The sequence below is a fragment of the Cricetulus griseus genome, chromosome 3 (assembly GCF_003668045.3).
Source record: "Cricetulus griseus strain 17A/GY chromosome 3, alternate assembly CriGri-PICRH-1.0, whole genome shotgun sequence".
Taxonomy (NCBI): domain Eukaryota; kingdom Metazoa; phylum Chordata; class Mammalia; order Rodentia; family Cricetidae; genus Cricetulus; species Cricetulus griseus.
Window position 1 is genome coordinate 251,593,114 of NC_048596.1, and position 15,669 is coordinate 251,608,782.

The 15,669-nt window shown below is 38.9% G+C and overlaps 1 protein-coding gene across 5 annotated transcripts in view; it reads right to left on the minus strand.

Annotated features, from left to right (window-relative positions):
* Exoc2 (exocyst complex component 2) overlaps window positions 1–15,669 on the minus strand; it is a 139,419-nt gene that overhangs the window by 63,508 nt on the left and 60,242 nt on the right. For all 5 annotated transcript variants that reach the window (XR_004769370.1, XR_003484105.2, XM_027409294.2 and 2 more), the window contains exons 12-16: window positions 12,470–12,594; window positions 3,203–3,268; window positions 2,929–3,086; window positions 2,391–2,512; window positions 1,051–1,112 (exon numbers count right to left, since the gene is read on the minus strand). Coding sequence is in view for 3 of the 5 variants with exons in the window: in XM_027409294.2 (XP_027265095.1) it covers window positions 1,051–1,112; window positions 2,391–2,512; window positions 2,929–3,086; window positions 3,203–3,268; window positions 12,470–12,594 (533 nt within the window). In the remaining 2 variants the exon portion in view is untranslated. The remainder of the gene's footprint in view (window positions 1–1,050; window positions 1,113–2,390; window positions 2,513–2,928; window positions 3,087–3,202; window positions 3,269–12,469; window positions 12,595–15,669) is intronic.

Here is a 15,669-nt window from a genome sequence, read left to right on the forward strand (position 1 = left end):
CTTGAACTTCAGAGGAGACAACCAGCTCCAACTTCTAAAGTAAGACTCCTCGGAGCCCGTGCAGACTCCAGGAAAAGGAAAAATGCTGTGTGGGACCTCTGTTCCCAACTTACCAGTGCTTTATAATTTGTGGGGCCAAATCCACTTTATTACTGGCAGAAGCTAGGAGTTCCATCCTTAGAATTTATTTTCTGTCCCTTGCAAAGGAGGACATGAAAGAAACTGGCAGTAGCCATACTGTTGAGCAGCTATTTCCTGGGGCATGGGGATACTTTCTGGCCAACAGGCTCTGAAGACAGTGGCTATGGTGCTAGGAGACTGACTGCTCTAGTTTCTTCCTGACAGCAGTAAGGCCTAAAGGAGCCACCAGGACTGCCTGCCACACAGAAACCAGTGCAGAGGGTCACAAAGACAGATGTGACCTTGGACACTGGCTACATGACAAGATGTCTGGCGAGCGTGAGGAAAAGACAACCACTGTCCTCCTGTGTAAGATCTGTTTCAGCAATGGCCCAGGCCCTATCAGACTGTTAGGGTACCCATCAGACAGGCACAAAAACATGAAAAATCATGAAAAGTATTTTCAAAGGTACTTGAAATTCTAAACCCACCCAGGAAGAGGATATTTCTAGAATGAACAGATTGAGTCTGTGTGCTGCTTGACCTGTGTGCAGCTGCTTGTGCTTCTTGTTTTGGTTTTGTTTTAGTTTTGGGGACAGGATCATCATTCTTCTATCTTGCTTTTCTGAAAACTTCAGGTTGCTAAGTAATGCATAATTAAGAACACTCTAGTATTAAAAAGTAATGCAAACAGAAGTAGTGATACAGGAGTGAGGCAGGCCAACATAACTCGAACTGTTTACAGTCATTTTAAATGTCTTTGATCAGAAGTAAGTAAAACTGATTTTGGAAAAGGATATTTTAAGACTATGTAACAATTTCTAGAAACTAGTCAGAGTTATGAAATAAGTATGGTCCTTGATGTAAAAGCATTTATTTTGTATATAACAAACACTAATGACTAATAATAAAAAAATAATTCAAACTTACTAGGGAAGTCAGTCCTTCATTATCAACAATCCAATCTTCTTTTTCAGCTAATCTCTTTATTTCTACATGGAAAACAAGGACACAGATACTTTCTATTATAATTATCTCACTGAACTTCAAAAGAAACAAAAACATCCATGGGTTGTGACTTTTAATTATTTTATGTTTGTGAAAAAAGAGATACAATGTAATATTGGTAGATTTGAGAACTTAGTTATGTATTGTCCACATTTTCTAACAAAATCGTTTCTGTTTGTTTGTTTTGAGACAGTTTATCTGGTTAGCTCTGTCTATCTTAGAACTCACTCTTGTAGACCAGGCTGGCCTCAAACTCAAGAGATACACCTGCTACTGCCTTCCAAGTACTGGGATAAAAGGTGTACGCCACCATCATTCTCATGCAAAAACTTTGGGGGTTTTGTTTGTTTTTAACACACAGCCTAATTTGGAGCCTTCTAGACTAGGATCAAAGATACCTCATAACAGTGATTACTCACTCAGTTTCTTCACCAAGTGCTGGATATGTGTAAAGTAAGCCTCCAGTATTTCTGCTCTGAATTCCAAACTGTAGTTTAGATTCAGCGTGAGTCCTTTCTCATTCCTGAATGGTGGCTGCATCTCACTTGAGGAATGACCCTGGTCCAGACTTTCAGCAGGGAGGCTTGCTTAGGTGAAGGTGGGGGGAATTTTTAGATTCTTAACTGGATTCCATTCTCTTCCCTTTGACACAATGTAGTAACTACCAATTCTATAGTGTAGGACCTTCCACACTTAAAATCCTGGTGGCAGATAATAATGGCCTATGCAGTTTATAACAAAGTTCTTGTTTTTTGTTTTTTTAAACACGTTTAATACTTCAACAGTAACTTTATAAAAATAACTTAGTGGCCTTTTGGTGGCTCTACATAGAAAATTCTGGAAAAATAGAAAGTATAAAGAAAAGCATATAAAATTTCTAGTATCCATAGAAACACTGCCAATGTGTTCTTTCTGATTTCACGTGAATTTTAAAATTTACATAGATAATAATTCACACGTTTTTAAACAGGGTCCTTATTTTACATATACTTTTCTATTTGGCAGTTTCTACTTAAAACTTGTTACAAAGATGTTCGCAAATTCTTAGGTTCAAGTCCCTTAACTTCTGCAGTGTCTTAAATCTCAACTAAATTATTTTTAAAAGATACTTTTAAAAAAATTCTATTCTACAGCTAGAAATGAATAAATACATTTAAATTTTCCTAACACTAGTTTTCTCTTATTTTCACAGCTTTGGAAGCCGGAGAGAAGCCAACTCTGATAAGTCTGTCTAGTAAAAGCTATTAATTTTCCTAACATACCTTCTGCAGTGTGCTGCAATGTCACCATTATACAACGTATACGGAGGTCCAAAATTAGGTCCTGGATAATCTGTAACATGTCATTGGGAATTTCCAGGGCAGTCAATGATTCATAAGTCAGCCTGGCAAATAAATGAAAGACCACACAGTGAGTAAACAGGTCCCCAAGCTGTCCCTGCCACTTGCCTGGACCATCCTGTAATTACACCTTATAGATCCTATGAGCAACAGGGTTAGGCTGAAGGCTGAGTGCTGCAACAGCTGTACAGGGTCCCTGCAATAGATGGATGCAATACAGGAAGACACTCTCATGCAGCACAAACACCACAAAAGCTCAAGAACTGCTTGGTTAGATTCTAAGTGAGAAATAGGAGAAGCAGCAGGACAAAGAGATAGAAAGTTAATTCTTTGCTGACATGTTAAGCAACACATCCTACCCTGGAATGTTGACCGTTTTCAAAAAGCACTAACGCAAACAGATATATGTAAACCAATTGAGCACTTTCAATGCATGTGGCTCCCTTGGGTCTATACTTACCTTATGGTCTGGATGACACGTGCAAGCCACTGCCCTGAGAGCTCTGCCTGTACCTCCCAACCTCCATATTGCCTGCCATCGCCCTCTCTGAGGCTGAGTGGAAGCAGGGCTCCCCGGATCAGCTTCACCAGGGAGTGCATTACTTCCTGAATCATTTTCTAGAAAATGAAAAGCAAAACTGCATGATAAAATGTATCGTGCCTATAAAGTCTTCAATAATGCTGGGAGAGAAAACCCAGTGCTCTCAAAGTGGGCACTCTCATCCCTTACTTACCTTGAAATCACTTTGTCTCTGCCTTACATTCTTTGCTCTTTCGATCTGGCCTGACTTCTCAGCAGTCTTGGAAATTTAAAAACAAACCATTATTAGCTGTCTTTTAGAAATAACTTAGAAAAGTTAAGAAATGCCTTAACATCTATACATGAAGACACATGATACTTAACTGGATTAAATGAAATGCTAAGACATAACACCTTTCTTATTCCAAAAGAAGTTAGCCTGGTATAAATCTATGTACAAGGCCAAGAATCAAGTTGAAACTACAAATTCTGTAGGTGAACTGGGTGTGCCTAACTCACTAATTTTTTGTTAACAACCTATACCATTAAAATCAATGTATCATCCATGACAGTGTTCTTCCCATCATGCCTCACTGTTTGGCACAGCAACAAAGGAAGAGTAAGCTCTGAATTAATGGAGCAATCCCTAGGACATCTGTTCCATTTCTTCCATAAATATTTATTGTAAACACAAGCACTGCATCTGTCACTTTATTTTTGTTTATAAATCATTGTCTTCTCTACAGTGTGCCTTAGCAAATACATTCTACTGTTCTAGAATTATTTATTTCTGTTTACTCATAAAGCCTATGTTTTTCTTTATTTAATGTAATGTGTGAAAGACTATTTTCATAATTAAGAGCAATCTGTTCAACTGGAATTCTTCTATCTAGTTTCTTATTAAAAAATGTCTGACAACCAAATATTACATAAACTACCCTAAAAGGACAAGCTTATGACCTTTTCAGATAAAGAAGCAATAACAAAATTAAACACTGCAAAAACAAACTCAGACATTTCATTAACACAATACAAAACTGTTAAGTTTAAAATTTCAGGTATTGTTGGTTAAGGTTAAAGTCATGTCAAAAGACCTTTCCAGTTAAGAACAGGGGCATCATAAATAATTACAATATTACCCCGAAGTTAATGTGAGAATGTAAGTAATGCTTTATTATATAAGCATATATATTATATACGTGCTAGAGACAAGGCGTGGAGCTGGGTTATACATGAATATCGTTGATGTGAATGAGTAACAAAAGGGTGATATGCTCTATGAAGAGGTATTCAACATATATACAGCACATACCTTTTAACTTAAGTGTGTCTTAAAATTTCATATTAAGCTGTGAAGGTTTTATTATTTTTTCCTTTGTATAAATATACTTTTGCTGTGAAAGTTAAAAATGTAAATTGCAAATTTACTTTATAATCACTGAAAAAGCTAACTCCTGAGTTCACTGTCTTATGCCACTCTAATTTCTTTGCAAAACAAGATGGGTTGTGTCTTTATTTTACACAAATGAGAAATACCCAAAGTGTAGTAAGCAGAGAAATGCCAGGGTTAGGTGTTTGGTAATGATAAGCAAGCTCTGGGTGGGCCTGAATGTCGCAAGGGGGCAGGCCATGTGCACAGGTGAGATGCTGCTACAGCCAGGAAGGTATCACACCAAAAATGTCTCTCTCTCCCACCCAGCCAAACCACAGGGCTCTACTGGCCTCATTTTTGCTTTGTCCAGCTCACTAAGTGAAACATAGTAGCCTTCTGAATGCTGCTATTTGTCAGATCTTAGTTGGGACACATTTTTCTCTTCTATCTTTTCTCACTAATTTTGCCTATAGTTTCAGATTCTGTGTCCCATATGGGTATCTGTAGCCCAAACCCTCTGAGACTCATAGATCTCAATTATCTACTATCTCTTGAATAATTCACAGGAACCTCACATACCGCACAATAAGAAACAGAAACCTGGCAGGTTTCCTCCAATAAAGAGACTTTATGAATGGTACCTTCTTAGCCGGAAACCTGTTGCATTGCTGTATCTGGATGCTTGCCTTCATCTCTCCTCATTATCTACCAACAATACCTGCACACTACCTCTGAATGCAAACTACACCACTTCTTTCTTTCTACCTTCACTGACACCACCCCTCCCACCCGTGGTCCTGTACACACAGCCCTATTGCTTCTTCCCATGATCCTCTCCAAAAGGCAGCTGGCTCACTGTGCTTCCAGGCTCACCCCAACTCACTAACACCCAAGCCTGCTAGGACCTGTGCATTTCAGGGCTCTCCTTGGAGCCTTCCCTTGGTGATGTATGTGCTGTGTTAGCTCCTCTGTTTACTTTTTGTAAGCTAAGGTTCAGCTGAGAGATTGTCTTCTGAGTCTGTTTTCCTCGGCATCTTTTAATCAGCTTCTTCAAGAGGGGAAGGGAGTAAAGTTTATCACAGTCTTTGTTTTATTTACATGGTATCTGAGTATTTTAAAATGGATTTATGCATGTGTGCACATGTATAGCATGTACATGAAAATGTATGTATCAGCACCTGGCACACTGTGGTTAAGAGCCTATTCTGAACATGCTTTCAAAAGGATTCTCACCATCAATCTGTGCTGATCTAACTGCCTCCAAGAATCAACTAGGTATCAAGTCTTGTTGTGACAGACTAGCCAGCCACCAAGGAATACCATTCTGTACTTGCTATATGAAACATACTGTATGATGCTATGCTACGCTACATTATACTACAGCTCCTGAAAAGTCTGGTGAACTCAGTTCTTTTCTAGAGACCTAACTGTCAATAAAATGGACAGCAGAGGGATGTTTTGTGTGATGGCAACAGTTTCTGATTGTTTTGATATTACAGAACTGAGCAATCCCAATATAAAATATAGGTATATAAGGTCTGCCATATTTAAAAGCAAAAGTAATTTTTTAGCTTTTTTTATAAAATTTAAATTTTCTTAAAGCTTTAGGACTTTTAAAATGTTGATTCCTAATATTTAACAATTATTTGATGCTTTAAAATACACTACATTCAAAACACACCCACAGGTGAGATAGTATTATTACCCACTTCGTTAACTAAAGCCTCAGCTCTTTCCTGCACACACAGACCAAAACCAGTTTGTGGTGAGCCCAACGGCAGATTTCGCTGTTCTGATTCACATGGGTCCAAATAGTTTAAAGAAGTGACTACTGTTCAAACTGCTAGAAACGTTTAACGAACAAACTCTCAATAAAGCAAGAGAGTTCTATGAGAAAAACAGGACATTTAGTGAAGCCTGTTTAAAGGTCTTCTCTCTTATATCAATTAAAGTGTCAGACCTCCTCCCAATGTCCACTTAATCAAGTTTCTAGTTTCACTCATTGACTGACTGGGCCCACTTTGCAACTCTTCTACTTCTTGCTGCTTTCCCATGGTGGCTTCTAAGCTTATCAATAGAGAATAAATGCTCTAAAAACATGATGAATTTCTGAAGAGAATCAGACTTATTATTATAAACTTTAAAGAAAAGTTATGGACATAAATAGATAGAAACACCACAGGCATAGCCAATTCAGTAGACTAATTAAAATGTATTTACTTTCACTTCAACAGTTTGCTGTCAAAAAATCTGAAGCAGGTCACAGTTTTTATCTACAACCAAATATTTATATATTAATTCTAACTAGGTAGGGCACATAAGTATATTCTCTTTTAACAGGGGTAGCAAATCACCAAAGCCATTTGTCAACTTTATGAGTCTTGAAAGACACAAAGCAAGTCTGCATGTAAGATGTGCCACCTACAATGATCCAGCTGGGTGGTGGTGGTGTATACCTTTCCCCCAGCACTCAGGAAGCAAAGGCAGGCAGATATCTGCATTCAAGGCCAGCCTGGCATACAGAGTGAGTTTCAAGATAGCCAGGATTACACAGAAATTTTATCCTGAAAAAACAAAAACAAAAACAAAACAAAAAGAAAACAAAAAAGAAATGATCCAAATTACTGGAATAAAACACTTGGCTGGAAATAAGTAACATGGTTCAAAATATATTTTCTAGTGGACTTGTTTTTTATATGCATTAATCTACCTTACATTCTTTTTTGCTACTGAAGAAGTTCATCAGTCTACTACTGTCCACTGCTATATTAAATCTTGTTTATACCTGTGTGTGCCAGGCCAATGTCATTTCAAATACTGGAATAATTATGATGGGGGACATGACACCAGGGATCAAACTGTGGGCCTACTGCTTTTTAGACATGACTCTACAACGGGGCTGCATTCTCAATAACTTAGCAACACAGCTTTCCATGGAGTTGTTTCTCATCAAGGTCTGTACTTGAAGAGAGGGCAATGCCACTTTTCACCAGGTCACAAAGTGACTAAAATTCAAAGTGCATTTCTATTGGATGCACACAATTTTCACACCCTCATAACTGGAGACAGATGTCCAATGTGATTAAGGTAATCAGTAAATGTGAGAAATTGCAAGGGAAGTGCAGAAGAGGCCAAGGTGGAGTGCAGAAGTCCAAAGGGAACACCAGAAAAGGACTTGCAACCTCCCATCTCCAACACACCAGAATACTAAGACTGCTGAGTCTGCAGAGACCAAAGCCTTCCATTCTCTCTTCTACACGCACCCCAAGGAACCTGCTAGAGCCCGAGATCTGAGAACTTCACCTTTTAACTCAGAGCAGCTGTGCCAGCAAACCACTCCATAAGTGCTGTTTTTACTGCTTACTTTCTATTACACCCTTGACTGTACATCTTAAGGTGGTTTTGCTTTTGCTTGTATATTGCTCAGTAGAGCCTAAGGCTGTTGTTTCTTTTCTCCATCCAGTCTACTAAGGCATTCAGTATACTCTAGCCACGTCGCATACATTCATTCTCGTTCCCACATCTTTTCTTCTTTCTCTCATACTTAGCGCCTCATCTTTTTCCTTCTTGATTGTAACCATCCACATATGTAATACTCGACGATATGTGGACCCAGTGGTTTCCCAACTTTCTCCTCCCAGCTACTTTACCCACTTCATTTTTTTAAGTTGATCTAATCCTCAACTCCATTCTTTATCAACCCTACTTCTCTCCCACTCCTAATCTTATTAGCGAAAATCCAAGTCTACTCAATACCATGCTTGGTTGTTTATCTGCTAGGAGCTACTGAAGTCAAAAGGGCCACTGTTATTAATTGGCTTATATGACTTTTGCACAGTGGTAATAGCAAGCAGATGTGGCTGCTCTCCCAGTTAATAGTTTACTCAAGGCATAATACAGTGTTTACAAGAGACACCATGAACTCCTAGACTGAGGAATTATTTTCTAAACTACACACTCAATAATATCATACCCAAGTCTCCTTGAACACTGCAAATACTTCAATAGCTGATAAAAATATACAGAACAAAATAACACCAGATACGTAAATTACAATGCAGTAACAAAAGAAATTGAATAAGACACACAACTCCTCCAAAAACTATTAACCCTACAGCAATGCCATCTAGTAAGAGTAAATCAAATGAAATCCCAGACAGAGAACTCAAAATAATGATTTCAGGTATGTTCAAAGACACAAGCAAATAGCTGAAAAAAAAATATAAGGAGTGTGATATATGACATAAAGGAGAAATTCAACAGAGAAAAACTAAAATATTGAAACAAAAACATTTAAGTTCAATATAAAATTTCTATGGAGTTTGAGTAATAGAATGAATCAGGAGAGGAGAGGACAGAAACCTGGGCTTGAGGGCAAAGTGGAGGAGCTTGAGCAACCTGACAAGGACAAAGATGACTAATAAGAAGGTACTATTGAGTATCTAAAGACACACTTGACATTCTGAAAAGCCCAAATCTAAAGATACTTGACATAGTCATAATAGAAAACACCCAGATGCCACTCCAGACAAAGGAGGGATTTAGGTTACCAGACAGACAAGACCAGGAGAAGAACCTCCTTGTATCAGATCATAATAAAAACACTAAATACACAGACCAAAAACCCAAAAAGGATATTGAGAGCAACAAGAGAGAACACCAGGCCACATGAAAAAGCAACACATTAGAATATCAGTAGACTATTAATCTGAAACTTTAAAAGCCAAGATAGCTTCAACAACTGTCTATATAGACATATATATATATATATATATTAATATATATATATATTAATAGACTATAAAGTGACCTATCATAATGGAGGAAAAATAAAAAAGTACTTTTCATGGTAAAAACAGAATAAAGGAATTTATGACACTAAACTCTACAGAAGACACTTGAAGGGATACTTCAGACCAAGTCCACTGACAAAGCTACAATAAAGCACGAGCCCACCTTAGAACTATAAGCAAGAGAAGAAGGGAAGAAACATAGCACTACGAGATTAACAAGATGGTGGGAATTAGTGCAGCTTTCAATCAAAATTCAGAATACTGATGGTCTCAATTCCCCATTCAGAAAGCACAAGATTGAATCAAAAAGTAAAGATTATCTATTGGTTGCCTCCAAGGAATGTACCTCCTCTCAAAAGATAGTCAGTGCCTTCAGATAAAGGATGGAGACTCATATTCCAAGCAAATGAACCTAGGAAATAAGCAGGTATCACTCATCTAATACCTCAATTTAGTATTGTTTTTAAGTAATACATAACAGTTTTATAAATTTCAGAGCTATCTGTTGTATTGCCAAACAAACAACAAAACCAAGTCAGCCAGGCAGTGATGGTGCATGCTGTTAGTCCCAGATCCTGGGAGGCAGAAGCTGGCCTAGCCTGTTCTACATATCAAGTTCTAGGACAGCCAGGGCTACACTGAGAAACCCAGTCTCAAAAAACAAACAAACAAAAATACTCTACTAGCGTGGAAAATCTATAACAAATGTATGAATCCCTAGAGGCATGTGACTTATCAAAATTAAACCAAGATGAAATAATTTTAAAAGGATCTATACCATGCTATGAGACTAGCATCAACACTTCTCAAGCTATCCCTTAATAGAAAGGACATTACCAAACTCTTTCAACCCTGATAAGCAAACCAGACAAAGATGAAAAAAATTACAAATCCATCTCCCTGATGAACACAAAATCAACATAAAGATTATCATCAAAATACTTCCCACCATGGCTGGTGGGAAGAAATCTAACCACCCCACATGCAGTTCAGCTCAGGCTGATCTCTCAGTGGCATAGCCAGCCTAGGCCCTTATGGCTCTGGCTGATGGGATGACATCCAAGACCCCAGATGCAGTTCTGTTCAGGCAGGGGCTGTTCTGTTCAGCCAGCCATAGGCCAGCTGGGGCCCTCAAGGCCCTGGCTGACAGAAAGACATCCATGGGCCCACTCAGTTCCATGAGGCACCAGGCAGGTAGGTCCCATCATAATGAGCAAATACATGGTAGAGGAATGGGAGAGAAAGAGAAGTGAAATGGTTCATTGCTGTGGGGGAGCTCTGCAGGGACTGAGGGAGGATATGGGGGTACAGGGAGGTGAGTGAAAAGGTAAGTGGAATTAGGGTACATGATGTGAAATTCAATAAGAATCAACAAGGAAATTATGTTTAAAAAAACTTCCCAACCAATTCAAGAACACATTTATTTATCATGAACAAGTTGGCTTTACTCCAGAGGTGTGGGGGATCATTAAAATACATAAATCGCCAGGCTCTGGTGGCACACACCTTTAATCCCAGCACTAGGGAGGCAGAGTGCTGGGCGGGGAGTTCGAGGCCAGCCTGGTCTCCAGAGAGAGTACCAGAATAGGCTCCAAAGCTACACAGAGAAACCCTGCCTAGAAAAACCAAAAAACATAAATCAACTAATGTTATAAACTGCATAATGGTCTCAAGGACAGAAATCACATGGTCATCTTGATAGAAGAAATAGCTTGACAAAAGTCTAGCATCCCTTCCTCGTAAAAGTCTTGAAAATTCCAATGACATTCTTCAATAGAGAAACAAAATCTTAAAATCACATGGAAGTAAAAAGATCCCAGAGAGCCAAAGCATACCTGATTTCAAACTATACTGTAGAGCCATAGTATAAAAGCAGCAGAATTCTGGCACATAACCAGACATGGAGGTCAATGGAAAATAATACTTTGATAGCCCAGATATAAACCTTCATACCTATAGCCACTTGATTTTTGACAAAGATAATAAATATACACATTGGAGAAAGGACAGCATCTCAACAAACAGCACTGAGAAAATTCAATGTCTACATGCAGATGAAACTAGATCCTTGTATCTCATCTGTACAAAACATGAAATGTAGCACTCTGAAACTACTGGAGGAAAAAGAAGGAGCATGCTTCAAAATAAAGGAATAGGTAAAGTCTTTCTAAATATGAATCCAATTGCTCAGGAAACAGGCGAGTAACTGTGCTGCTATCAACCTTGATCAGAGAAAGCTTCTTTCTGTAGTAAGCAGAGACTCATAATTGGAAAAGTGCCAAGAGTAAGTGACTGAGTGCTCAGACCTAAGTGGGACACCTGCAGAAGAGGATGCAGAATGAATGAAGTCAGAGGACAGGTAAGCTATGGCTACACCAAGACCTGCATGAGATCAAGCCCATAAGATTCAAGCAGGAGAGGGTACAGCTCATGAGGCCCCAGCCCTATCCTAGGAGCTACTGACACATGTTGGTTACTGGGAGAGAGAAATCATTTTTCTTTGGAGACATGTCCCCTAGATTACAACTGACCCCAGTGGATGTCCAATTCCCGTGTGCATAGACATTACTAACTGGGCTCTGTGAGTGATAGTGGGAGACAGACTATCAGGGCTAGCTACTTGATGAAGTTGGGAGGGGATTGATGTGGGCAACCAGGGTGTTAGAGGAAGAAAAGGTGTGGATATGATCAAAATACATTGTATGCATATGTGAAATTCTCAAAGAATAAATTGAAAACATCATCTTAAAAAGATACTCACTAAATGTTGACCTGAGAATGTAAAGGCATATAAAATGTACAAAGCCAGGGTCCAGACCAATGGGAAATTCAGATCTGTGGCCCAGCTCCAGGGTTCCTCGTCTATCATTTGGTCATACATAATAACATCCACACAATTTGGTCTGGTTGATTGACATTCCACTGGATTCTGAATCTCTAAAACAAGGTCTAATCCTCTTCCTTTAGATGCATATCTAATTTATTTAATCCTTTGAACCACTTACTAGGCAAGAGAACCTTGTAGTCTCTGTTTACAGATAAGAAAACTAAGTTCCAGACAATCACATAACAAGCTTAAGGTCACAGGGATTTATAATGTATTTAATTAACCTCACAAATGTGCAAAGGGCTAATTTTGGTGGGTGATGTTTTTATTTACTTGTGAGTTTCTTTCATAAAAATTATGTTTTAAAAAACTATGTGAAAATGAATAAAGGTCTTAGACTTCTGAGTCTTGAAAAAAGAACCTGAAAACCATAAGTTTTAAGATCACTTCTGACTAGAGCTCCACCTATAGTCAGAAGTGCATACATACCTCACTGAAAAGACTTCCATTAACATATGAAATCCAGAGTTTCCAGAAGTTAGGCAGTTGACTTAACACAAGCTTGGTTAATTTTTCAACAAATGCCACTCTGTGGGGAGTTTTGTACCTCCATGCTAAAGGATAAAAGAATAAAACACTATGAATACATATATAAATCAAGAAGAATGACCTACTGGAACACAGTGATCCGCCCCCTTCCCTTCTTTCTGATGAGGAGCCATTTCTCTCAGCATCACATTGGCAATGCCAGGCAGAGGGCAGGGGTATAGCAGAGGCCAAGACCTTGAAGGGCAGTGCTACCCTCATCCTTAGGGTTGGTTAGCTTCTCTTTAAAAAGCCAAACATGGGGGCTGGAGAGATGACGTCGAGTTTGAGAGCACTTGTTCTTGCAGAGGACTGGCGCTCAATTCCCAAAGCTCACATGGTTCACAACTGTCTGTAACTCCAGTTCCTGGGGATCTGACACCCTATTCTGACCTACAGGGACACTGGGCGTGCATATGGTGCAAAACACATAAAATTGAAAAAACTCTTAAAAATAAAACACTTAAAAATAAATAAAAGCCAACAAAGAAAATACCAACTTAAGGCCTGCTGACAATGAATAGAGACAAATCTAAATCTGCTGTAAGTTATCAGTAAACACTCTAAGTGGTGGAAATTCAGTCAAGAATCCAGGAATACATCCAAGTGCAATCACACAAAGAATAGCATCCCAGGACAGAAACATAAGGTGAAAAGTATACTTATATCCCATTTATTAGAAGAAAACAAATAGAGAAATTCAGGAATACTGGCTATTTCCTGGCTCTCCTACCTTTAGCTATGAGATCATTGTGCCATCTGCCTATATATCTACAGCCACAGGCAGGCCAGCACACAACAGCCACTAGGAACACTCTGGGGTCTAGTCCTAACCATTACTCAACCTCAGAGGAGGGTTCTGTTTACTCTATAACCAAAGCCAGGCTTCTTTATAAGATATCCCTAGGCAGGGTTGCCTTGTGGCTTAGTGTCAGACATTTGTCTAGCACACATAATACCACAGGTTCTTCCATACTAGGCAGAAAAAGAGTAAAGGCAGACAGAATAAAGAAACACCAGACAAAAAGTGCCTGTGTTTACATTCCAGTGGGGGAGGGGTGTGGCTGGTTTATTATAAAATGTTCATTACCATCCTGACTTGATAATAAGCTAGAAAATAAGCTTTCAATGACAGACATGGAAGGCTAACTCTTGCCCCTCCCCCACTTGCCCAGTGGTAATGAGCCACTGTTACTGGTTTCATGTAACTCTTTGACAAATATTTATATATATATATATATATATATATATATATAATATAAATATGTTCTCATTACTCTCAAAGATCCTGTAATTGCTTTATTTTGAAACAAAGTTCGGCACTCTCTACTTCCCACCACTGGTTCCAGCAGTTTCATATTCATACAGAGAGCACTATCTTTTCTCTCCAAGCTACAGACTATTTCATTTGGAATTATTCAGATTAGCAAGCTTCCTTCTAACAGCTAAGACTGCCTTCCATGTTTTAGTTAAAACTGATGCTTTCACTAAAAGAAATCCTCCTCACTTAGCACATGTGCACAAAGAATAAATCTCCCAAGAACCACTGGGTCAAAGAGCACAGCTTTGGGAATGTGAGACAGGCCTGCATTGCCTGAGAAGGGTGTCTGTCCCCTTGCAGAAGAAACAGGAAAGCAGCAGCTTTGCCATATTCTCACCAACAAACAAGCTCCCCACGACAAAACAACAAAATCCCTAGGGGCTTTGTGGGACTTCAGTATTAACTGCCTTTTAAAACTGTTATTGTCATGAAGTGAGATCGAGGACCTGCATATGCTTCAGAATCACTGAGACTTCCTCGTGCCAGCTTAGGGACCCTGCACGCTTGAGCTTATCAGTATTTCTAGACTGTGGAGAAAAGTTTTAAACTCATTTTCATGAGGAAAAGGCGTAGTTCTTTATAACTAAGGATACTGTAAACTTTGATCTGTTCCTCTAGTGAACCTAAATACTATCTGTCTGCTTATCATATCTCTCCTGATCTATGTGGACTATTGAATAACTAAGCAAACTCTGCCTTCAAAGTTTCTAGAAAAGGCAAGTCTACCAAGAAGCAGATTTCATCTAACAACAAGGTTATTTTCCCTGAAAGTAAATGATAATGCCAAACTATTTTACAAATGGCAGACAGCAATGTTGCCTGGAATGCACAAGCTGTAGCCAGGAAGTGTCATGTGCCCAAAATAGAAAATCTTTGAACAAAATTAATTTGTATCCTTTTTTAGAAGACTCATCTGAGTGTATCATGAGTCCAAAATGAGAAAAATCTTTGAAAAAATTTAATATTAATTCTTTTTTAAAAAAATTCATCTGAATGTGTTTGGGCTGCATGTATCTGATGCCCATGGAAGGGCTCTGGTGCCCCTGGAACTGGAGTTACAGATGGTTGTGAGCCACCATGTGGGTTCTGGGAACCACACCTGGGCCATCTGCAAAGAGCAGCAAGGGCTCTTAACTGCTGAGCAATCTCTCCAGCTCCCAATTAAATTCTTTAAATGGAAGCACTGAAAGATTTGCCTGACCACAGCAGTTACACAGCATGTTTTCCCAGAACAGCATTTCAAAGCACTGTGACTGCACCATGTAGCTCTTTGACCACTGTTCTGCACTCCAACTGTGGAACACTCGCCTGTATCCATACCTCACGTAGTCTTTGCTGGGAAATAAACAAAAGCAACAGGGACAGAATCCAAGCCCCATGGTCACTGAAGATGGCAGAGCTCAGAATGGTCCGACAAGTACCTGTGCACTCTACCCATGCATGTATACAGCAAGCAGTGCAGACATCTAATCACCTGGATTCATACAGTGAGCAGTGCAGACATCTAGTCACCCAGATTCATACATGCTCCACACATAGTCTGTTCTGTAGCACCAAAGAAAAAGGGAACCCTGATTTCTCTCTGACTTAAAAACAAATAAAACATTATTTGAAAAACCACAACAGGAGTAAAAAGAGAGTAAATTCAGCTTCTTAAATCCAGTAGTAAGTATTGTAACTGAAAGCATTTTATGATGGGAACATGACTTAATTATCTTAAAATAGTAAAAAGAATCCAAAAGCCTAATTCACCAAATCTTTGCTAGCAGATTAGTGGGTAAGT